Source organism: Lepidochelys kempii, chromosome 5 (genome assembly GCF_965140285.1).
Source record: "Lepidochelys kempii isolate rLepKem1 chromosome 5, rLepKem1.hap1, whole genome shotgun sequence".
NCBI lineage: Eukaryota > Metazoa > Chordata > Testudines > Cheloniidae > Lepidochelys > Lepidochelys kempii.
In genome coordinates this window covers 120,083,730-120,107,748 of record NC_136384.1, presented here as the reverse complement: position 1 = coordinate 120,107,748, position 24,019 = coordinate 120,083,730, and the positions used below count along the sequence as shown (strand labels likewise).

The 24,019-nt window shown below is 40.7% G+C and overlaps 1 protein-coding gene across 7 annotated transcripts in view; it reads right to left on the bottom strand.

Annotated features, from left to right (window-relative positions):
- LPAR1 (lysophosphatidic acid receptor 1) overlaps positions 1-24,019 on the bottom strand; it is a 99,357-nt gene that overhangs the window by 40,630 nt on the left and 34,708 nt on the right. For 6 of the 7 annotated variants that reach the window (XM_073345598.2, XM_073345591.2, XM_073345593.2 and 3 more), the window contains 2 exons: positions 22,737-22,890; positions 7,319-8,066 (listed from right to left, as the gene is read on the bottom strand). In XM_073345598.2, the coding sequence (XP_073201699.1) occupies positions 7,319-8,066; positions 22,737-22,796 (808 nt within the window). In that variant the 5' untranslated portion in view covers positions 22,797-22,890. Of the gene's footprint in view, positions 1-7,318; positions 8,067-12,373; positions 12,483-22,736; positions 22,891-24,019 lie in introns of all 7 variants that reach the window. The other variant, XM_073345597.2, reaches the window with a different exon arrangement.

The window sequence follows — 24,019 nt, the reverse complement described above, 5'->3', positions numbered from 1 at the left end:
ATGAATCCTGGTCACGCGCCACCTGAGGCAGAAGAATGATCTCAGGGAAAATGATATTAAGGCTTCAATGCACTTTGTGTTGACAAACTCTACAGGAACAGGATGAACAGATGAAACCATGAGTTTCCAGTCAACAGGGTGCCACAATTAACCACAGATGCCAAGTTAAATCCTTGCTCTACTAAAAGATCCTGATACTGACATGTCGCACCACTACAATGTAGTGTTTGCTTTCGATCATAGAAATAATGGTCTATTGGCAGGGAAGGTCTGCCAGAGTTTAAGTAAAGCCACATCCAAGCTCTGCCTAGACAATCTTGCCTTCACCTCAGTCCCTGAGTCCACTCACCTGAGAGCTTATGAAATCCAGCTAATAAAAAGTTAGGTCAGCGGCCTTAAGATTTGAGGAAGTAATAGACATTCATGAAATGTAAGCATTCACCATCATATGAGCTGTGTCTATATGCCAGTATGGGGAATTAGCTCATTAAAACTGCTAAATGATATGGGGGTTGCTTTATATTTAAACAAACTTCTCTAATGCATGACAAAGATGGGCGGACACACTTGTGAGGTGCACTGTCTGTCAGTTACAACAGACAGACAAACAGACATATTGAAAACATCTTTTAAACAAGTCAGTCTCCACAGTATTGGCTGGTTTTCATCCTACCATGTAACAACTGCATGTCAAAAATCAATCAATCACCTGGTTAGGGGACAAGTTACTGATAACACAGTGGAATTTGCTGTAACCAACTGCATATGTCGAGAAGTAGGTGACTTCCTGCTACATTCCTTTAACCAAGCAAAATGAAAATTACCCCCAGCCCGGAAGATTAATTCGGTTCATAAGAGCTCACTATATTACCTTAGTTATTGTCTGCCACATTTCATTTCAGTTTGGTACCCTGCTTGTGAAAGAGTTTCAGAGTCAGTAAAAAGAATTAAAGTCTCTTGTGCAAATCATAACTGTGGCAGGAAAAACACTCCCGTCAACAAGCAGTTCTACCCTTCCAGAAGTTTACCGTGAACTTTCAGATGTTTCCATCACATTTATCTCTCCGTGGCAATGGTGGGGGTGGCCTTTAAAGAAAGTGACACTCTTTTATGGCAAAATGGTTAACAACTAAAATTCATTATAATCCTGCGTCCACCTCTATTTCCAAGTCTTGCAGGTTAAACTAAACTGATCACTCTCACACACTGCCAGTGCCCTTACATTTCAGGGAAAACAAATTGTGCGGGTTTTCCAGTTCCCAAGGAAGTCTAGGTGCAAGCAATCAGGAATTCATTGCTTGCTCCACCTAGGTCACAGAAGGCAGCTACGGAGTTAAAGTCAATATACATAACTAATTCTGGTAAAATAATATTGACAATGTGCAGGGAGGGAGGCTAAAAAAAGGAAGGAATAAACCTGTGGCTCTGTTATATGCAACTTTGTCACATTTCTATCATTTAATTGGGAAGAGTTGTTACTATAATTTCAATGACAGACACAAGAGCCAATTCTGCAAACTCTGACTACTGGCTGTAGTGTTTGCTCTTTTGAGTAGCCCCACTGACTCCCTCCTATGGAAGCACAGTAACAATACCACACTGCATTATGGATAGCCTCTAATGAGGCTGCACACTATAATGTGCGCCATGAATGACCCTCACTATTTGTTCATTTGTATTACCATAGAGCAGCGGTTCTCAAACTGTGGGTTGGGACCCCAAAGCGGGTAGTGACTCCGTTTTAATGGGGTTGCCAACGCTGGCATTATATTTGCTGGGGCCCAGGGCCCAAGCCCCCCTGCCTGTGCCCAAAGCCAAATCCCAAGCCCTACCACCCGGGACCGAAGTCCAAGGGCTTAGGCCCTGGGCAGCGCGTATCAGGCTTCAGCCCTGGGCAATGGGGCTCACATTCCAGGCCCCCTGCCTGAGGCTGAAACCCTCGGGCTTCAACTTCACACCCCCTGCCCCGGGGTGGCAAGGCTCAGCCTTCATTTCTTCCTCCCTGACCAGGACAGCGGGGCTTGGGCAGGCTCAGGCTTTGGTCCCACCTCCTGGGGTCATGCAGTGATTTTTGTTGTCAAAAGGGGGTCGCGTTGAGATGAAGTTTGAGAACTCCTGCCATAGAGGCTCTGAGAGATAGACTGTCCCTGCTATGGACAGCTAAAATTTGAAATAGATAAGACACTTTTTTGCTTACCCTGTGTGTATCCCCATGTTACAGATAGGAAACTGAGAAACAGAGATTAAGGACCAGATTTTTAGCCATCTAAATATGCAGATATATCCCAAGTGCTTTTAGGAATTCCACTCGCAACCTATCTGTGTACCTAGACACCTAAATAGCATTAAAAAAAATCTGGCGGTAAGTACTTTTTCCAAGGTCACACAAGTACTGTAGTCTAAGATGATGCTCGGATTTGAACTTAGATCTCTAGAGTCCTGGTTCAGAGCTTTAATACCCGTCTTCCTCATATAGCAGTGAATGTTTCCAGCCCTGCATCTGGCTAGCGAAGAAGATTCAGATAACAACTTAACTAAAAACCCAATAGGAAAACTGGTTTAACTTCATCCTCAAAGAGCGTTCAAAGATAAGCAACAAAGGGGAAAAGCTGCATGTTTTAAGCTTATTGTATCAGTTCGGTTCTTTCTGCAAATTCCCTTTTCTACTTTAATATAACACTGCAATTATGAAATGCTGTCGGTATGGTTTGAGTCTCAGCCTAACCGAGACCCTGCTTTACGTCTGTGTTTGTTATACGAATCAATTCTGCATAAGCAGAGCAAAAAGGCATGTTATGGAGAAAGAGCTTTATGTTCTTGTTATATTACAGATTTCCAAAGAGGCCTTGTTAAAAGAAAGGCCTCAACTATGAAATCACTTCCTTCTGTTTAAAATATTTTACTCAAGGGGAAAACATAAACGGGCATGAAAAGCAAAAAAAGAAAAAAAAATCTAGTTTCTGCTTTGACTCAGTCCCAGGATTCAACACGCTAGCAGCTCTGTGGGATGACGCAGTGTGCCGGCTCCCGACCGCTCCAGCCAGAGCTTCAAGCCCTCTTAGTCATTGGGGAAACAATGAGTCCTCTTATGCAACTCAATTGGATTCCACCCCACACATGTTGACAGCATAGCCATCAGAAGAGGATTCTTTTCCCTCTTGGGTGGCTGTCCGCTTGGAGCAAGGCAATGAGATGTGGCGATGGCAGACACTGTTAGGCATTTACTGGGGCTGATAAACAAGAAGTTCTTTTGTTTATCCGCCTCCCCTTGAAACTGCAGTAAGGATGGACGGAAAAGAATTCTACGCTCATGGGCTAACTTCAGAAAGACCAGTTTATGTAAGTTTAGAAATCAATTGAAAGAATCCCTTGTTGACTGACTTATGGGGAGGATATTTATGGATTCAGAGGACTATAAAATAAGATCAACATTACATCTCTTTGCAGTGTTTGTTGATTTATATTTGAGGATTCCTCTAGAGCCCCTTTCCCCCACTCATTTTTCATTCTGATCCTCACCTTACCCTCCCCACACTGCACCAAAGCAGCTCTGTGCTGAGCAAACCCGGTCTTCCAGTTCTAGAGGACTAGCACGCACTAACTGCATTCTTGAGTCAGCTGCAGGGAATTTCAGGGGAGAAGATTTTGTGAGAATAAAACCAAGGCACTTCCTTTCCCCTCTCTCTGTAGAGGGGCTGAGCTTTGCCTCAGACTTTAATGCACTACATTGCATTGACGGCTAGACCACCAAGAAAGCCCAACTTCTACTCTTCTGGGTAATGTACTGAGGCAGAAAGAGAAAGCTGATTTGGAAAGAGCCAAGTAGAATAGAGATAAACATTCCATGAGCTTTTCCACACGGGTCTGAAAATATATCTTATCCCATGGCTGGGAAACCAATCCCAGCACAGTTTCCCTACAGTGTACTTGTGCGGTCAGTTTGCTATACAGAAAGACATTTAGAAGCTGCTATAACTGAAATCAAGCTCATTTTGCTCACCATGAACATTTTCAACCAGACCCAAAAGCAGGCCTCTAGAAGTCAAGATTATGTTACCCCCCGCACCTTCTCTGGCTCCCCTCCTCCCCGACAGTCTGATTTCTTACTGAGATCCATACTGGCGAATAATATAGTGTGGATATAGAAAGCTATGCTTTGAAAGTCTCACTGGAAAGCCCAGCTAGAAACTTCCACCTCTATTCATTGTGCCGTGATTGCATGAAAGGCATCACTCACTGGCTGATGGATCACCATTAAACCAACAAACTGTTGTCCTTAATACTGAGGAATAACTCATACGAGAATTAGAGGAAATTAAACCTGAAGGCCAGAGTCCAAATGCATCTGGAGGCCAAAGTGGGAAAGCTAAGTCCATGTTTCATACATAGGCAAGTGCGCTGATTTTCCGAGGGGTTCAGCACCGGTGACTGTACAGGTGGTCAAAGGCTATAAAAACCATGCAACCTATTCAAGGCCTTCATTCAGTAAAGCACTTACATATGTGCTTAAGACCCAATGGGATTTAAGCCCATGCTTAAGTTCTTTGCTGAACTGGGGCCTTGATGGTAACTTTAGAGACCCAAGTTTGAATATGTTGGCCTCAAATACTAATTTTTACTTTTTTCGGTAATCCTTACAGTGGTCATCACTATGAAATCAGCATTTGCAAATCACAGCCACAAAGGCGACAGCTATAACAACTGTGTGGCTATGGTTGCTGAATGTTGACTTTTAATTGGCTTCTACAGATAAGGAAAATTACTGGAACAGACTGGTCGTCTACCTACTTCAGTCCCTTGGTCCCCACAGCCACCAATGTCCGATACTCCAGAAGAAGCCCCCCAAACATATAGCTAATGGCAATAATACACCCAGTAGAGTGGTACAGTGAGTTCCTTCCTGACCCCAGCTAGCAGTCAGCCCAATACCCTGGATCATGAGGATTCACAGCCCTTGTAGATTGTCCTAGCAAGTGTAACTACAGCTTCTATTTTTCGTGTCAGCATCTAATCTATTTTTAAAAGGCTACTTCAAGTGCCCTATACTTAATATCCTGTTACGCCATTTCATAGAAGAGTTGGCCACACAGTAAAACAAACACAGTAAAGTGCTGGAACCTGCGCATTCATTCTTGTTTTTTAAGGAAAGCAATTTTATAAGACTTCTCAAGAAGTGTTTTATGGGACTACAGCCACGTCTACACTAGCACTTATGTCAGCAAAACTTTTGTTGCTCAGGGGTGTGAAAAAAACACTCCCCTGAGCAACACAAGTTTTGCTGGCGTAAGCGCTCAGATGAGCATCTGTCACCAACATAGCTACCATTGCTTGTTGGCCCTGCTTTTATTATGCCAACGGGAGAGCTCCCTCCTGTCAGTATGCTGCAGGAACACAAGCGCTCTTACAGTGGCACATCTGTATTGGTACAGCTGTGCCACTGTAAGCTTGCGAGTGTAGACATGGCCTAAGATTTAGTGCATACAGAGAATATGAGCATCACTGAATGGATGTCAGCACTATTACAGAATCAATAATGTCAAGTGCAATGAGCCTGTTAAAATTATGTAGCAATCTGCATATGCTAACAATTATTATTCAGAATAACATACCAAGGAGCCATGGTGGTTGTTATTTAAAGATACTAGCAGTGACATTAAATTAGTGTGATTTATGCTAATTAACCTTCTGAGTTTTTTCTACTGTTTTCAGCAATGCCCCAGGAGAGAAGGTCTCTCAGTTTAAGTTCTCAGCTCAGCCTTACTATTAAGGAAAGGCTGTATCTGATACGCAACTCTTCAGCATAAACTTCTGGTTGAACTGCGAGGAGAAAGGAGAAGAGTGGAGAGAGATTTCCCCTCACTTTTACCTGCACAGACAATCTTAGTCCCAAGCATAATTGGCATTAACTACCACATGAGATTTACTCAGTATTTTTTACTATTTCAAAGCATGGATAGAAATGCTTACTATTTGCCTGGTTTACGGGATTTAACCAGCCAGCTACGTGACAGGAAGTACTTTACTGCTACACAGTTGGAAAGAGTGGCAGTTCATCCAAAAGGGAAAACGTAGATTTGCTTTCAGAAGATATGCTCAGAGCTGAAGCTTTCTTCTGAACCTCATCTGCCTGCCTGAATTTGGCGAAAGGGAGGTAGGATGGGTTGGGTTTAAAAACAGTGCTGAGTGGAGCAGGGCAGTCCATGAATCAAGGGAAAAGTTTACCCATTTTATCTTACCCACCTCAAAACAATTTTTTCTACCCTAGAGAGAAAAGCAAAACATGATAATGATGCAAGTAAAGAGACAATACAGTAACATGGATTGTTGGTAAATTTCCAGCTTGTTCTTGCTATGGCACACAGACATTTGCTCCTCTACCGAAGCGTGAGCTAAGTCAGCACACCAACACTTACCTGCTTGTATTGATGAAACTAAAGCACAGATGCTTGCCTCTTGCTCCAAGATTAATCATTAGGCAGTTAAATATAAACTTCCACCAATTCATGTTAATGTAACTAATAATATAACAAAGATGTCCATGCATTTGAACATTATATAATAGAGATCTGAACCTAGCGAGACATACTTTCACTTCACTTGGTGAGATATAATAGTTTTTGACATCATCAGTCACTGAACAGAGGGAACGGTTTTGTGCCACAAAAGCAAGTCAAGCATTTGTTACCTGGACTATCTCCAAATATGGGAACAGACACCCGTGAGAGTGCGCCACTTCTTGAGCAATGAGAGGGGGAAAACACAGCGGGTACTTACCTGGGAGATGAAAAGCATGCAGCAAGTAGCAGCTACCTCTGTGCCACTTCTGCGCTGCAGCTGCTTAGCTCTGCCAAATACACAGGCCTAGCACCAGGAAGACTCTCGGGGGATAAAGTTTCTATGAAAGAGGGTATATGTCTGCATTGGGCAGGTTTATAATGGACCACGAAATGTAAGTGAAGCTCCCCCTGGGGAAGGGACTGTTTCTGCCTTTTGCATATCAGCATTATAATCCATGTCCTGTTTTCCATCACTCCCTGAAGTGTTCCCCTTAAAAAATTATATTACCAGGACAGATGTTGAATTATAGAATGATTGAGGTTCAGATATCACTGCCATAAATACGGTAATTGCAAGACTGATATGAACACTTGGTGTTCGCTCGCTCATCACTCCCTTTCCCATCCCCCACAAATTTATGATGTGCCAATGGGAAGGTTGAGCATGCATGTTCCAGTTCTCCTCTAGCACTAATGAAATGTTTTATTAACTTACGCTATGGGAAACAGAGAGGAACATTTTTGCTGAAGCAGACACTCACCAAGCACAATGACCACGGTCTTCAGAAGACTCATCATGGTGTCCCGATTTCTGCGGGGCCCAGAACTATGTCTGGACATTCTCATAGTCCTTTGGCGGACATACCCAAAGATATGAGCATATAGGACCACCATGACCAAAAAAGTGACCAGGTTGAAAACTGCCCAGAAGACCAAATAAGAGTCACTATAGAGTGGCGCCATATTGGAGCAGTGAGTGATATCACAGATACAGTTCCAGCCGACACTTGGTATGGCACCCATGACAATGGCCATAGTCCAGATGACAACAATTACTACCACCACTCGTCGGTTGCTCATCCGAGTATGCAGCTGCATTCGGAAGACTGTAATGTGCCTCTCAATAGCAATGGCCAGCAAATTGGCTACAGAGGCAGTCAGGCTAGTGTCAATGAGACCCTGGCGAAGAAGCCAGGTGCTTACAGTCAATCTTCTAGTGTTGGGTCCCGTGTTAAACATTAGGTAAAAGTAGGCCAGCCCTGCAAAGAAGTCCGCAGCAGCTAAGTTGGCCATTAAGTAATAAATAGGAAAGTGGAAGCGGCGGTTGACATAAATAGCCACCATAACCAAGAGGTTGGCCAGCATTATGAAGATACAGACGGTAATACCCAGTCCCATCACAAGCTTGCTGACAGTGTTCCATTCAGTGGCTAAGTATTTTCCACTCCGGTTATAAAAGAAGGCAATGTTTTCATTGTAGTAGCACTGGGGTTCACTCATGACTGTGGACTGAAACGAAAAAAAAAAGAGAGAAAACAGACATCAGAACTTAAAGCAGCATTCCAGGGACTGCAAACCTGCCTCTGCAAGTAAGGCACATGCTTAAGCAAGGAAACATGAATAATTCTGCAGACAACATATTTAAATTCATATCCAAGATGACAATACAATTGTTGTTACAATGCTAGAACTGGCAGTCAGACTACAGGGAACCAAAGGTGCTTATATCCTGCTTGTATCCAGTCTTCGGAGGTAGAATTTTTTCCTGTGGTAGCTGTAAGCTGCCTAGTAATTCTGACAGCCTGCTACACATACAATCCCTCTAAAAAATAAATCAAGTTTAATACAGACAATGCTGCCCATGATATGTAATGTGAGAGCTTTAAACAGTATTAAAAGAACCATTAAGTATGTTACTGATACATAAAAATAGATTAGACTGCCTTGGGTAACTGTTACCATTCCTCTTCTTTCAGGGCACCTCCTTTTTAGCATGCATCTCAGCAAGCTCATAACTCAAGTTTTCCAATGGTGACATTCAGTAAAGGCATTCCCCTACCATTCCTTCTGTTCTCTCCAGCATGGAATGCATGAGCTTACTGTAATAGCTGATCTCTGATTGTAAATGTCTTGGTGCAAGGGCTTGTCTACTCCATATCCTTCGTAGTACTCAGTACACTGCCCAAGAAATAAATAAAAACACCACAAACAAAAGCAACAGGCCTGTTATTTTCACTATTTTCCCTCCCTCAATTTTAGTCTAATCAAGTCCCTCAACACCTGAGATTAAATAGCTTAAGCATCACTCCTTGCTCAGGTCTGTGCCTTAAATCAAAGTATCACCCAAGATGGCTTTTTTAGTTTGGGGTGAGGTGAAGGAGGCAGGGAATATTCAGAAAGTTTTAGCCATACTAATATTAACAGCATCAAACTTTATTTCTTGATTTCCTGACATTACAGCTGTATCAGGAACCAACTTAGAGATGAATGGTTTTTATCTATTCATTCTCCTTTCAGGATTGCCTTTTGAATGCTTATATGGGCTCAACAAACCAACCCTACACCCTACCAGTATCTTAAAACTTTTCTTAAAACATAAAAAAGGGCACTCTCTCATTAACTAAATTATTTCCTTCCCAAATCATTATGCAGGATGGAATTCCCAAAAGGCGAACTCCAGGGTACATACACTTATATTATTGTTGCGGCACTATGTAGCACAACTTAAAGACGGTTTTAAAAAATCTTCTATTTATTCACGGTGTCTGACTCTCCATTCTATTACACTAGTTTTATGCCTGTGGAACTCAACTGACTGCACTGGAATTTCACCTGTGTAAGAATGGGTGGGAATCATGGAGTGGAGAACAAGGCCCACTATTAGAACTGGTCAAAATAAAATAATAATAATAAAAAATTTAATGACAAAATTGTTTATCCTCCTCAAAATAATTCGGAATTTTTCAGCCAGCTCTACTCATTGTGTATAAACCTGTACTTTTAGTATTACTAACCCGTTAGAACTAAGTATGCACACAACTGGGAAACAGAATTGGGGGGTGGAGCGGAGTAAAAACAGCCCCAGAAAGATTTCTTTGGAATTATTAAAAGTTATTTGCACTAATTTTTATTTGTGAAAGTCAACACTATTAGGGCAATTCCTGTAAACCAACATGGCAAAACTTTCCATGTATACACAAAACGTGTTGCAGAACAGGTAAAACTTAAGGAATAAAAATGTCCTTTCAGTTACAATAGTTTTATCCTCCAACCTAAACACTTCTTAGCAGGCTGAGCTTAACTTTTATAACTCTTTAAATAAAGCCCTTTCCTAGACGTTTGGCCTTTAAGTCCTAATTATTTATCAATTAAAATCTCTTATAGAACCCCTCAATTGAATAGGACAACTCATGTACAGTGGATACCTTCAGTAGGACAGACTTAAGGACATAACACATATGGCTTTAAATTCTTTGTTTAAAGATTGTGAGAGAATAATAGGTCAAGTATAAAAACACTTGGGAGAGGGGAAGTCATATAGGATTTAATTAGTGAACATTATAAAAAGCTTTGCCAGAATCAGATTATCTGAAAACCAGACTTTTTGCAAATTTTACAGGAGTAAACTGGATGAAGTTCTCTGGCCTGTGTTACGCAGGGGGTTGGACTAGATGATCTAATGGTGCCTTCTGGTCTTAAATCTATCAATGGATGTTCTCTGTTACATTCATGCACTAAGTTTAGTGGCTGGAATTTCTTTTTCACAGATAGTTAATCCCCATATTTATGGTCTAGCTTCAGTGTCTCTGCAACCGATTAGAGAAGCCAGTTTATCCTTGCAAATACAGTTTTGAGGACTGCATTTTTGTAGTAGTTCTGCAAAATAGAGCTAGCTTAAAAAATGCAGTTCATATAACAGTTGAGTATATAGCATTGTCCCCTTCCTGTCAGAACCCCCACCACGCCATACACCCATAAGCAAGCTATGATAAAATCAATGCATTACAGGTAGCAATGTTAAGTGTAATGTATCTCAGTTATGTATAAAAAGCCAATCACCAAGCCAGCAGGAAATATATATGCATACAATGCATATATGAATATAGGGTATGCTTAAACTAGGATTGGTTAAATTCAGGAATGCTATAGAACTTGAGTATCCTAAAAAGTACCTGACTGTAGAGTCTAATAATACTGAAGACAGTGGGGCACAGTGCTCTACAAACTGCTCTTTCGAGGAGTTTCAAAAAGAAAGAGCTTTGCTTAGTCTAAAGTCTGTAATTGCTGGTAAGAGTCATCTCTATTCCCAAGGGAAAGAAAGGCATTTCTACATTTCAGACATGCAGGTGTTTGCTCTTGAGAAGGAAAAGGGCAATTGATTCATGGTCACTACTGGAGTTTTAAGAGACCTCAAGAGGCACATCTGGGATAGTAATCAGGTGTGGTTTGCTGACATAGTTCAAATGGGGAGCTTACAGCTGATCAGCTCTCCTAATTCCAGCACACATCTTTATAGAAGAGTTAACCACCCAACTACTGACGCTGAGATTCCAAGGCAATTCATTTATATACTGAATGGTTCTACATGACAGCTTATGGCCAAGCAATAAAAGAATCGGGGATGTCTTTGGACATCCAAAGTGTTAACCTAACATAATGGCATAAGCATACAGGCCTGTCCCCAGCTCCTGCCCCTTCAGGAAAGAGGCAGGGAAGTTTATATTTTAATTTCCTGAAGTTTTACTCTCAGCATTTCATAGCCCAGTTAAAAACAGATGTTCAAGGTCCTAAACTTTACCTTATCCATGTAATAGATGATTTTTGCAGAAGTTGATTTAAACTGAATTGCAAATGTTCATCTTAAATACATCTTTATAATGTTCAGGAAATAAGTCTATTATGAAGCACAGATGAGACAAATGAAAGGCAGAAGAGAAGGAAGCCAGTCTCAGAGTACCTAGTTAATCACATCAGGCTGAGCTTACTTCTCAAAGAGCCAATTCCTCCCGAAAAAATAAAATAAAAGTTTGTTAAGAGACGGTCACATTTGTAAAACTGTATTTATTAAAACATTATTAGAAATAGTTCTAACCAAAGCAAGACAGGGCCAGGAGATTCAGCACTCAGATTTAATGAATAAAATTCACTCTGCCCCTCTAACCAATGCCCAATCTTCACTCTTGCAGGAAAGCCAACTTTGCACAGGGCTCAAAGATGGCTATTTCCTATCTTTTTTCCTTTAGGCTCATAACTTCCCTTTTTTAAAAACCCCACTAGGGCCAAATCATTGATATTGTCTTGTGACCACCCTGCAGGATATAGTGGGATGGGGAAAGAACATCCTGCCTCAGCTACTCTCCCTCCTCTGTCAGGTGTGTGAAAGACCTGGTATTAAGAGAATTGCAAGAACATCCACTCCATCGCTCTGGGGAATGGCACGGGAACAGCTCAGGGGCTAGCAAAGAGGAGCCAGTGAGTCAAGAGGACCAGGATATCGGAGGTTGGTGAAGATTCCATCACCACCTTTTCTCTTATGGTAGAGAATGTGAGTGAGAGGGGGGTGCTGGCTGGCTGAAGCAGGAACTCGAGAGAAGAGCTCTGGGAATTCACTGCAGCAAGACCGGGTTTTCAGGGTGAAAAACAAATACTGACAAGTTTTCAGACCACTAGCAATTTACTGATATTTTCTAAATGGAGCATACGTTAGCACTGGGAGGGTCTGAAGGGTTAATGGTCATGGTATATAAAGCCTGCTGGGACCTGACAGTTTTCAAAGCTCATTAGTGAACAGCTCTAAAATTAGCTACCCAGCCTACCTAAAAAAGAACACTCAAGTGCGTTATCATTGTGTAATCTTCAGACCTGGAAAATGGCTCATTCTGGAATTTCCAAATGTTTATTCAATGGTACCTGACGTTTTAAAAGCTGAAAGAATAAAAAAAAAGTTTTAAAATCCCCCCAATAAGTTTTTATCAAAAAAGCAAAAAGCTCATCTACAATTAAAATTAAAAATTCTGCCACATTTTTCTTATGTTGTTAGAAAACATGCAGAAGGGATGAAGGCTTTTTGGTTTTTTTTAAATGTTGAGGGAGGGATCAAAATCATGCGTATAACAAAACATCAAATAAAACTCAATGCCTGAAATTTTGCAAAGGGATTCAAGTTGTATGCAGCCTTCCCGAAGCCAACGAAACTCAGAGCAGACTGATTGCTTTTGCAAGATGAGATCTTGACTACCTTGCTTCCTAATTAACAAAGATCCCGGAGAGAAGCAGTAATCTGAGTGCCCTCAGAGAGATCCAGAAGACAGTTTCTTCAGCAGAAATTTAGAGTCAGGAAGGATGTGGGATTCTGTACTGAGAGAGACTTGGATTCACATAGAGTATTTACTACAGGAGTTGTCAGGAAAAAAGCACGGCTGCTTTGAATTTAACTACATGACTTTAAATCTACCAACGTACCCGGAAGGCTAGACTTGAGAGACAAACCAGCAATCCCAGCCAGGGGTCCAGAATAAAGGGTAAAAGGTTAGTCAGCATATGAATAATTCCCCACCCATGCCATAATTACAAAACCGTATTTCAGAAAAGTAACATTGCAAGTTGAAAAGGGTCTGGTTAGTGGTAAACGTAGTTAGAGCACAGACTAAAATGACTCGGCTGCAGAGTGCAAGATAAAAAGGAGGTACAAAAACCAAATGTAACAAATACTTTTTTTCCTACTTTTTTTTTTACACACAAATGTATTCATCAAAATGTATTTTTGAGTAAAGATATTAACCCTTATTTTCAAGTTCCTAAACTTAGAAGAAAGTAAATGCCTTGCTGTGAAGTTCACAAAAGAGGGAACGTGGGCACAGAGAGCCTGATTCTCCACTGCCTCACATCATGTGTAGCTATTTACATCTTATAATAGGAGTGTAAAACATTATCTGGTAGCACTTTACATACATTTTGAACAGTCATTTTAGTTTGTGCTCTAAATCTGCATGAGAATCATGCCCAGAATGTCCACAGCCCATGACTGCTAAGACCACCACAAAAACCCAAAAGAACTGTAGGCATCAAGAGATGTACTGAAGGAAAGTCAACACCTTCTTTGGTTTTATAGGTAACCTGCCATATCATGGGGCAGCAATGAACAAGTCTGGCTGCTCACATACATGAATGGGCAGTGCTAATAACCATACTGCTCCTCTCTAAGGGCATGTCCACACGTACCGGTAGATTGGCACTGCAATCGATGCAGCGAGTGTCGATTTAGCAGGTCTGGTGAAGACACACTAAATCAATGGGAGAGCACTCTCCCGTCGATTTGTGTATTCCACACCTCCCTGAGAAGCATGAGGGAAGTCGATAGGAGACACTCTCCCATCGACACAGCGCAGTGTAGCCACCACGATAAGTGGATCTAACTACGTCGAATTCAGGGACGTTATTCATGTAACTGAAGTTATGTAACTTAGATCAATTTAGTGCGGTCGTGTAGACCAGCTCTTTGGTACATCTACAATGAAAGTAAAGATGTGATTGTTGCACAGATGGGGATACCTGTGCTAACTTTAACCTAGCTAGCACAGGTAACGATTGTAGTGCAAATGTGGCAGAACGGGCTTCAGTACAGGCTAGTAAGCCCTCTGGGTTGCCTGAGTATGTACAGAGATAATACCTTGTTCCCAGTGAAGTTAACTAGCTCATCTTCCTCTACCAGTCACACAGGTTCTCAGGGAAAGGACTATGCATTACCTGCTTGAGACACACAAGAGGGAGAATGTTTCAGTTACGGCAGGGGTCTGGAACCAGTTCACACGTCTGGATTGAACCCCAGCTCAGGGGAGTTTTCTGTTACTCCATTTTTTACTTATGTTACATGACTGGTTTTCTGGTTATAAACATTATCCTTTGAAGAAAACCCTGGCTGACTACCTTGGTGCTTTTGTTTCTCCCAAGCCAACCCAACTAATAGTGCAGCAAGTGAAACCTTATACCTTCTTCTGAGGCTCAAAATTCGTATTTCCAAAGTCATATATTTTTGATACACCTTCAAGATGTAAGCTGCGAGTTCTATTAACAATGGTTCTGCCTCTCATTTATACTGCAGTCCTTTTAAAACCCCTCCAACCATGTAAAGAGGTCTCAAAGGGGTGGCAATTCTTATATTTACACCCATTTTAAGGTCCTTTCACATGGTTCTGGCAATAGGAATCAAGCCCAATATCTTTAGTATGCTTTTTGAACAAGTTGTGTTATGGCCCAGCGAAAGCTTGAATGACTATGGAGTGTAGCATCTGTCCTCAATATTGAGTGGTTTATGTGAAAGCGTACCAAAAGGAATGAACAGCCACTGGGGACTCTGCAGAAAGGAACAGTTTTACTACAAGAAAGCATAATTCATTGGAGACACAGATCCTGTTGGAAGCCATGATTACGACCTCCACAGGTTGCCTGTAAAACCAAAGAGGGTATTGACCTTCTTTAATGGTTATTCACTGTAAAGTTATTATGAAGAAAAATTCAAAAATAGTTCCCCTGGAATGAAAAAAGAACAGGCAGCAGGAAGTTTGGCTCTCTGACTGTCAAAATCCTTTTCTTACCAAGGGACGGTTAAGCAGTCTGCCAAAGGGTCCAACAGACCTAGACTCAGATAAATGGAGTACTGGCAATTTTACTGAAGTTTTGTTTTGAATAGTAAAAGGAATTATGTTTCAGTCAGGTCCAGTTAGCCCTTTAAAACGTTACTACCGCATGCTCCCAGTCCCCCTGCAGATACCCTCGCTATCACTGCCAAAAGCATTTCCCTGCCGCCAGGCCAGCAAACAACAACACACAAAAAACCCAACTACATATTTGGAATTTGTTGTCCAAGGCAGTTGAGGGAAATGAGAAGCCAAAAAAAGTTTAGAAAGATTTCAAAAAGTGACATTTAAAAACAAGCAAACAAGAACACGCTATCAATAAAGCAAGTTCCTTTTCTGATATTTCCAGGCTTCTCAGAAGAATTCTACCCTGGAATGAGGAAAATGTAAAGTTTCTGGTGGTGCTTTCCTTTTGGGAAGTAAAGAGGACTGACTGAGAATGAGAAGCTACCTTCTGTCTTAGGTCTGTCTACCAAATGGCTACGACTGGCTCCTTAACATGCAAGTGGTTTTAGATGAGAACTTAAAATGGAAACCGACATCTTCCAAAAACATGTAATCAGGCTGAGGTAAGGGAGAGGGGATGCTATTCTTCCAAGCTCTACTTGCAAAAAGAAGCTCTACTCCCCTAGGATGTCACTCACAGTAAATCATGCAGATGTTCAAAATATGATCACCCCCTTTCTCTGGAATCCTTGAGCTTGTCGCCTCCTTGGAGGGGGTTGAGATATCCCTGGGCTTTGACTCCTTCTTGCACTGGGGGTGAAGAGAGGGGTTTGAGGAGTGAGACAGGGCAGGTGTGGTACTCTTCCAAGACCACTCTTGTGCTACAATACCACTGTCACTCAGTAGGTTGTGCAGCTCTTCATAATATGGCCCTTTATCTTTACATGCTTCGATGAGCAGAGAAACAGTTAACAATGGTAACATTAAAAGTATTGCATTAGGCACAGCTTGAGTCTCAGATTCTGCAAATGAAGGTACACCTCACTGCACCAGCCAGCCTTGAAAATGTGGACCAAATGTACTTCAGCAACCATAACAGCCAGAGACTGACTGACTGTAATGAAAAAACTATATTCTGAAACAAGAAAGCATCATGAAAGAGGTGCCAGCTCACCATTTTCAGATAATGCTGAGCACCCAACCTAAAATGATCAGGCTCCTTTAAAAGGCGTCAAGCCAGGCAGCCATAAAATCACTCATTACCACCTTTGGAAATCTAGGCCAGAAAATCTCTGATGTCATTGGACTGAATTGCACAGTAAGTTGGGATGTTCACTTGGCAACTGCAGGTTTACTGCTCTTATTAAAATATTTGTAATTGCACCAGTTCCCAGAGGCCTCAATCAAGTTCTAGGCCTGATTGTGTTAATTGCTGTACAAACACAGTCTCTGCACTGATGTACTTTGGGATGAAAGAAGCTATCAAAATGCATTTAGAGCTTTCAGTCCATAGTGAACTGTAACGCCTAGACTTTGTGCCCAATCCTATTTATATCAAAATACTGATTGGCTTCAATGGGTGCAAGATTGGTTCTCTACAATAGGATGCTTGGATCACTCTCTACCTCCAAATAAGATACACCTTCCAGCTTTTCCATGCAGTGTACAAGCAAGGTAAGCATATGGGAAAACCTACCCAGTAAGGAAAATGTTTATTTAGAATTATGTTTACTAGTATAGGACATTTAGCTTGGGGTAGAAAAACAAGTTTTTAAATGGAAATAGTAAGACTACTCAGTATTTACCTCTTGAAATACTTTTTCCTGGCAATATACTGGACCTTTGAGTACACAGACAGCATTGATCAGTCTCTCAGTTTACTTTGCTTTGATGGACTCTTTCATGAAACACGTTTAAACGGAATATATGAAGATGTACATAACAGAACCCCTCTTTTTGGGACACTGGCAACAATGGGCTCTCTATCAGTGACACATTCAAGCCCGACCAACCAGAAGTCCATAAAACACAATGCTATTCTACTCTGTAACCATGAATACATACATTTTGAACACTGACCATTTCATTTGGTGCAATGAGAAAGCCACACAGTATTTTAGTTTCCCCTTATGAAATGCCTCTAATTGGGTGGATTCATGTTTATCACTAGTTATTCATTTCCTGGCCTGTCTGACCACTGCGGATTTGCTCTCTCATTCGAAGTACTCAGCACCACCAGAGATCTGGTTTGGTAATGTCTTTAATCTGTTTACTCACCTGGAGGGGGAAAAATGCTACATACTTCACTCTGCTCAGTCCTGCAATTGGGAGCCAACCCCAAACCACAGACAATGCTGTTTTGTCTAAGTGGAAGGGACAGTAATAGCTTTGCTGCTCTTTTCTATATTAAGGCTGTCCTCAGGAGTCAATAGTTATGAGCATTAAAACTAAGTCTATTATCAAAACAGACTTCAGCGGGGACACTGAGAGCTACAGTTTAACAGCCTATCAGGAATAGCCACTGTGGAGGCAGAAGAACCCAAATCATCCTACGACAATCTAGACTAGGGAGATACTAGTAAGATAGTCTCATTAGTTTAAATTACAGCAACACTTTCTGCTGGAATGAAAAACATATCAACATTTCTCCCCTCTAATGTTTGTTGTTCATTTTATTCCAACACTGTCAGTGTAATTCCACTGATTGTACTGCAATTAAAGAGTTCAATTAATCACCTTTTCAAAGCTGCTGGCACTACCAGTATTTAGCCACATGTCAGTGACTGGAGTTTTCTACTATGCCACATTTGGAAGAAGCAAACCCCAATGCTGTGCATTTCCCCCTTTTCTGAAGCAAACAGTCATTTCACATCACCTACATTAAAGGTCATGATATCTTGACCAAGGATTTCACCTTCACAATGGGCATAAGGAATGTAAGGAGGAGGTCGGCATGTCAGCATGTCTTATAGGATTATTCAGTATAATGAGACAGGGAAAAGAGCTCAGATTAAGCACATGGAAGAATAAAGCAACAGTGCCAATAGAGGGCTGCTAGAAATGGGATTGAAAATACACAGGTCCAATATCAGCTACCATTGCATTCTCCCTGCCCTTTTCCCCTCCTACTCACTGCCACACTTTTAAAAAGGTACAGCATTAGTACATGGGAATCCAAGTCTCCTCCATGAAGAAGCAGGAACACATGGAGAGGAGGGGGGAACAGAAACTTATTCCGTTTCAAAAAGAGGAGAATTGCTTTCTGACGACTGGTTTGGCAAGCGCGGAGAGGACAATGAAAGCTGTCTTCTGTACTCCCTTTTAGAGCCATTCCAGCTATTTATTTGTGTGTCTCCATTTCCATCTAGCACTAGGTAGCTCTTGCTGGCAAAAATCCTCTGCTGGCAAAATCAAAAATCAAAACAAACAAAAACACAAGAGAACGACAGCCTTTCTAGCGTGTTTGAAGTGCTCGAAGAGCTCTTAGTTCATAAGAGCAAATAATTTCTTCTTGAAGCTGTGAAGTGTAAACAGGATGGATCAACTGTTTCTGGCTTCTAATTTCCCACTGTGGGAAAAAATATAGTAATCTTTCCCTTACCCACCACCTCATCTTTAAAGGCAACCTTCTAATCACTCTATGCAGTAAATTATCTTATCTAGAACATCATTAGTTATCGTTTCCCCTTGCAAACAATATACAGCCTTCCAGGCATCCTGAAATGCTTCCTCAAGATTCCTGCTGGCCACTCAGTAAAGCTTTCTACCTACTACACTATGAGACTCCTACAACGTCTCTCTCTCTCTGTAGCATTTTAGCCTCGATGAAGGTGAGGGGGAAAGATTGGCTGAAAGGAAGGAGGAAAAAGGCGTAGGAGGAAGTCACACTTTAAAAAATTAGTCCAAGACTCTGAAGATGAAGAATCATGTTTGTCAAGTCCTGGTTACGTTGAGTCTTTACTACTACTTCAGTGAAGGGGGGTGATTTTTTTACTATTATTATTTGTATTGCAGTAATGCCTCTGAGCCCTAAGCATGAATCAGGATCCCAGTGTGCTAGATGCTGTACAAACACAAAACGAAAAGATGGCCCCCTGCCCCAAAGAACTTACAACCTACGGCTATCCATTTCTGTATGTGGGAAAAGTAACCAACACCTGAGAGATTTATTCTTAGACTCTTTCATCGTTCCAGTGCCTTTCCTTGAAGGATTTGAGAGGCGTTGGTACGTACAGAGAGCAGCTTTAACAGAAGTTATTCGTATTTCCTAGTCACCTCCTTCTCCTAAACTTCATAATCTTCACAGACTTCTAAGAAATAATCTGCATAGCCATCAGGATGTGCACACATCTTCACGTACAATGCGAGCACAAACTTGAGATGGAGAACATTTTAAGTTACATGCAAGTTTTAACAAAAGGAAGTTAAATTATATTGAACACTGTACTACATACAGTGACAAACCATAACCGTCCTTCCTGATCCACACATAATTTCACATTAAACAAAAGAAAGATTAAAATGGGGCAAAGATTTTAGGCACTGAAGGCAGAGAGGGACATTACTTATTTTGCAAGTTAGTGGTGAATTGATCATAGAATCATAGAATATCAGGGTTGGAAGGGACCTCAGGAGGTCATCTAGTCCAACCCCCTGCTCAAAGCAGGACCAATCCCCAACTAAATCATCCCAGCCAGGGCTTTGTCAAGCCTGACCTTAAAAACATCTAAGGAAGGAGATTCCACCACCTCCCTAGGTAACGCATTCCAGTGCTTCACCACCCTCCTGGTGAAAAAGTTTTTCCTAATATCCAACCTAAACCTGCCCACTGCAACTTGAGACCATTACTCCTCGTTCTGTCATCTGCTACCACTGAGAACAGTCTAGATCCATCCCCTTTGGAACCCCATTTCAGGTAGTTGAAAGCAGCTATCAAATCCCCCCTCATTCTTCTTTTCCGCATACTGAATATAAAAAAAGAGGAGCTAACAGCCATACCAAATTGAATTGCAAAATTAATGTACAGTATGGACAGATTATGGATAATCTATCCTTGTACCAAAGAAAAGTTACGGAAAAACAGTGATCTTTTATACTAGTTAAATCTTGACTAACTCTTTAAGTCCCATGTTACAAGATGTGATAGACCCAAAGAACCTTGTTTGAGGTTAATGTAGGATAATCTTCAGTAAAAAGACACCACTCGAGGATTTCTACTGTTATTCATTATTAATTAACTCCAGCAAAAGTGGCCAATAAGAATATTACAAATTCTTACAATAAGACTTTTAGAAATAAAATGGCCTAACCATTTGGAAATTAGAAAGACAAGTCCCTACCGTGGAATGTGACAATATCTTTTTAAAATGTATTGGGAAAATAAAAATGCCTAAAACATCTGAACACTTTATGAGTTAGTGGAATGAAAAACAAATGGATTCGTTTAATGTGTAGAACAGCCTCCTGGAGCAGAGATTGCTTATACTAGGTTTCAATTCTGGATGAGCAAACTGCCCTGAACGTTCACCACTCTTCAGCTATAAATTTTACTAAGATCCCTTAAGCCATGCACCCAAGTACCTAATCATTTTTTATCTGTGGTAACAGTATGCTGGAAGGGGGAAAAGGGTGGTGTACCGAGAACCTGAGACAGCTCAGCAGGGTGAGAGGGCTTATGAAGGGACTCTAGTGAGGAGGTTTTGATCATTCAGAAGACTTCACCAAAGCATCAGAACCTTTGACGGTGCTGAAATTAGTGATGGGCAATTCTCAAAAAGATTAGACAGCCTAGTACCACCAAACAACTTTTGGAAGCTCATCTGAATTTTCAAAACTTTCAAAAAGCACCTGTTACCCACTCCAGAAAATGTTCAGGAAGGAGATCACCTTACCAACCTTAGTTTTTGGGGCGACACTGAAAGAATTTTACCTCTGGAAGTGCCAACAGGTGCAATTGTAGGCCCCACTCCTGGACAAGGATCTACAAGTGTGGACTCTTGTTCCTACACAGAGACCTACTGAGGTCAGTGGGAATCCATCCATGATTAAGGGACCATGGACCTCCCCGTGCAGGATCAGGGCCATAATGAAAGGATGAGGGTGGGGCAGAGAAAAATTAGATTTGCTCTTTCTAAAATAAATATATCCAGTGTTCTCAATGTATTTCCTAGATAACTGTCCACTGAACCTGAGGAAATCCAATTACATCCATAAATTGAGTTTTCAAAAAGAGGATCAGTATTTTTTTATGTAAATTAAATGTAATCCAGCTCCCGCAGGAGGTATGCAACCTTACTTCCAAACACAAAAGAAGAAAAAAATCCCTGAAAACGTTGTCTCAATCGCCTCTGCAGCAAAAATGATGTCACCTCTGCTGACTAGACAGAATAATATACGCCACAAAAACTATATTTTACTGAAGCATTGGGACTTCCTAGGTAGCCTAGAAGACATTTTAGTTTTATTAAGTTTTAAAGATTTAAAGTGCTTACAGAGAATACAAACAAAATAACAAACAAAGAAAAATCTCTGTGTTTAGTTTGCATTAATTGACTTGGTTCCAACATAATCATCATTCCCATAAGCCATTTTGGTTCCTTATGTTCATACCGGCTGTAAAAAATAAAATAAAATAAAATAAAAACCACACACACCTTACGTTAGCCTACTAATAGCAGCAATTCAAAATCTCACGTAGTAATTTTTTTTCACTTGTAGTGATCCTGGATGACATAGCGTATTAAAAGCTATATGCCAGTTGGTTTACAGTCATTACACATTTTAAATTGACTAGCACCACAGTCCTAAAGTCAGATTCATGCAGGTGCACTGATCACAATGGGAATTCATTCAGACACACAAGTCTACCTATCTGGATCTTAAAGAAGAATCAGAGTCTAGTTTTGTAATAGTGCTGTGATAAGACAGACATATAAAAAGAGATGAACTCACAAGTGTTTAGAGATTATATCTACACTGTGTGTACACTGCAAAAAAAAAAAAAAGTGTGTTAACTCGTGTTAACTAACCTGTGGTTTTTTTTGTTTGAGGGTTTTTTTTTTGTTGGTTTGTTTTTGCAGTTTAGACATACCCTACATGTGGCTGAATTGTTCTTTTTCTAATGTAGGGGTAGTACAGTCCCTGCTAGCTCATGCAATATTTGGTCAACGTATGTGAATTTAGTACCAATATTTTGGCCAATAGAGACTTCCTACGTTTTCTGATTAACAAAAACAAATGGAGAGTAATTGTGTGAGTGAGAGAGAGAGAGAATGAGCATGCACATGACTGCGCCTAGAACAATTAGGCCCTGATCCCAGTTGGGACCTCAAGGTGTGACCAAAACACAAATAACAGTGGACTGTGAACTAGGTTCCATTAATAAAGTACTGTAGCTACTAACAGAATAGCGTCCCTTCACAAAAAGGACAACATTATGCAATGAATGCCAGTATATCCAGAGTACAAAACATTAGGAGGAATTCTATCAATGACTGGAAACCAAGCTAGCCAATGATTAGGAATCCAATCTTCACATCTTTCTGTATACAAGTTTGATCAACTCTACTCTACCAGAATTTTGTATTAGTCTACTCACCTCAATTATCTGTGGTAGAGACATCATTGAGGAGGGCACCAAAGCAGACGGCGCTGCCATGGTAGCTCAGCAGATGTTAACTATGTTAGGCCCTTCCTCCACACCTGAAGTATTGACACAGTTGGTCAGATCTCAATCATGCTGGCATCCACTCCTAGAAGGAAGGAAAAAAACCTTCAGATCATCAAGAAAGCCATGTAAGCATAACCACCCAAATACCAAACTGCCTCCATACCAATCTCAGAGTAATTTAATTGCATGGCACAGTTTGCCTATTGGATACATGACCATTTACAAAAGACTTCCAAGAGAAGTTTCAAAGGGCACCTTTGAAAGTTTGGTTCAGGACAATAAAATATTTAACCCAGCCATGTAAAACTAAATTTAAACATACTGAATCCAGCAACATGTTAACAAAAAAATTCCAGTGTATGTTTTAAAAGAAGTGAGATATCGTGACATACATAGTACCAGCATTATGTGCATGCATTTCTTCACCAGGAAAATTGTTTCAGAAAAAATCAGTTTTCAGCTTGAATGATATTAACGATTTCTAAAGTACCAACATGATAAACCAACATTTTATTTTTTATTTGAAACAAAGATAATATAACTACTCTCAGATCTCTAATTGTAAACCAGAGATAGATCTCCCCTCCCCTCCCAACTGTCTAAATACTGCAGCATGATACAGTATGATCACATTAACTGCATAATTTTTCCCCATCAAAACAGACTAACTACTAGTAGCTTGAGTCTCAACATAACTGATACTCAGTTTTAAAAGCAAAATATGCTTATTCAAGAATGCAATTCAATACTTGAAAATTCCCCAAACTTCTTCAGAAACATCCCAGTGTTATATTTAAAAAAAAATACAGACATTACTGCTCATTACCCGTCTCTAAAGGAGACAGGCATTTGTAGTTAAAGGTAATATAATGATCTCAGCTTTCCCAAGACATGTTGAAATAATTTGGAGGATGAACAGAAGTCCCGCAGCCCTTGATAATTTTTAGTTTGCATTCATTCTTTTTTGTTTGTGCTACTTACACCACTCGAACGGTTTTTTGTGAAGTATGATAAATGTATTCCCTTAGGTCACTTATTGGTTTAAGGTTCAATTGTTTACTGATTTTTGTTTTATGGGGGGAGAATACATTCAAACATTTTAACTTTGTCTTCCATTGCCATAGATATATTCTTTCTAACATCCTCATTTTGTCAGGTATCTCTTATACAGTTTTAGATAATTTATCTGGATAGTTTAATTGAGTGCGTAA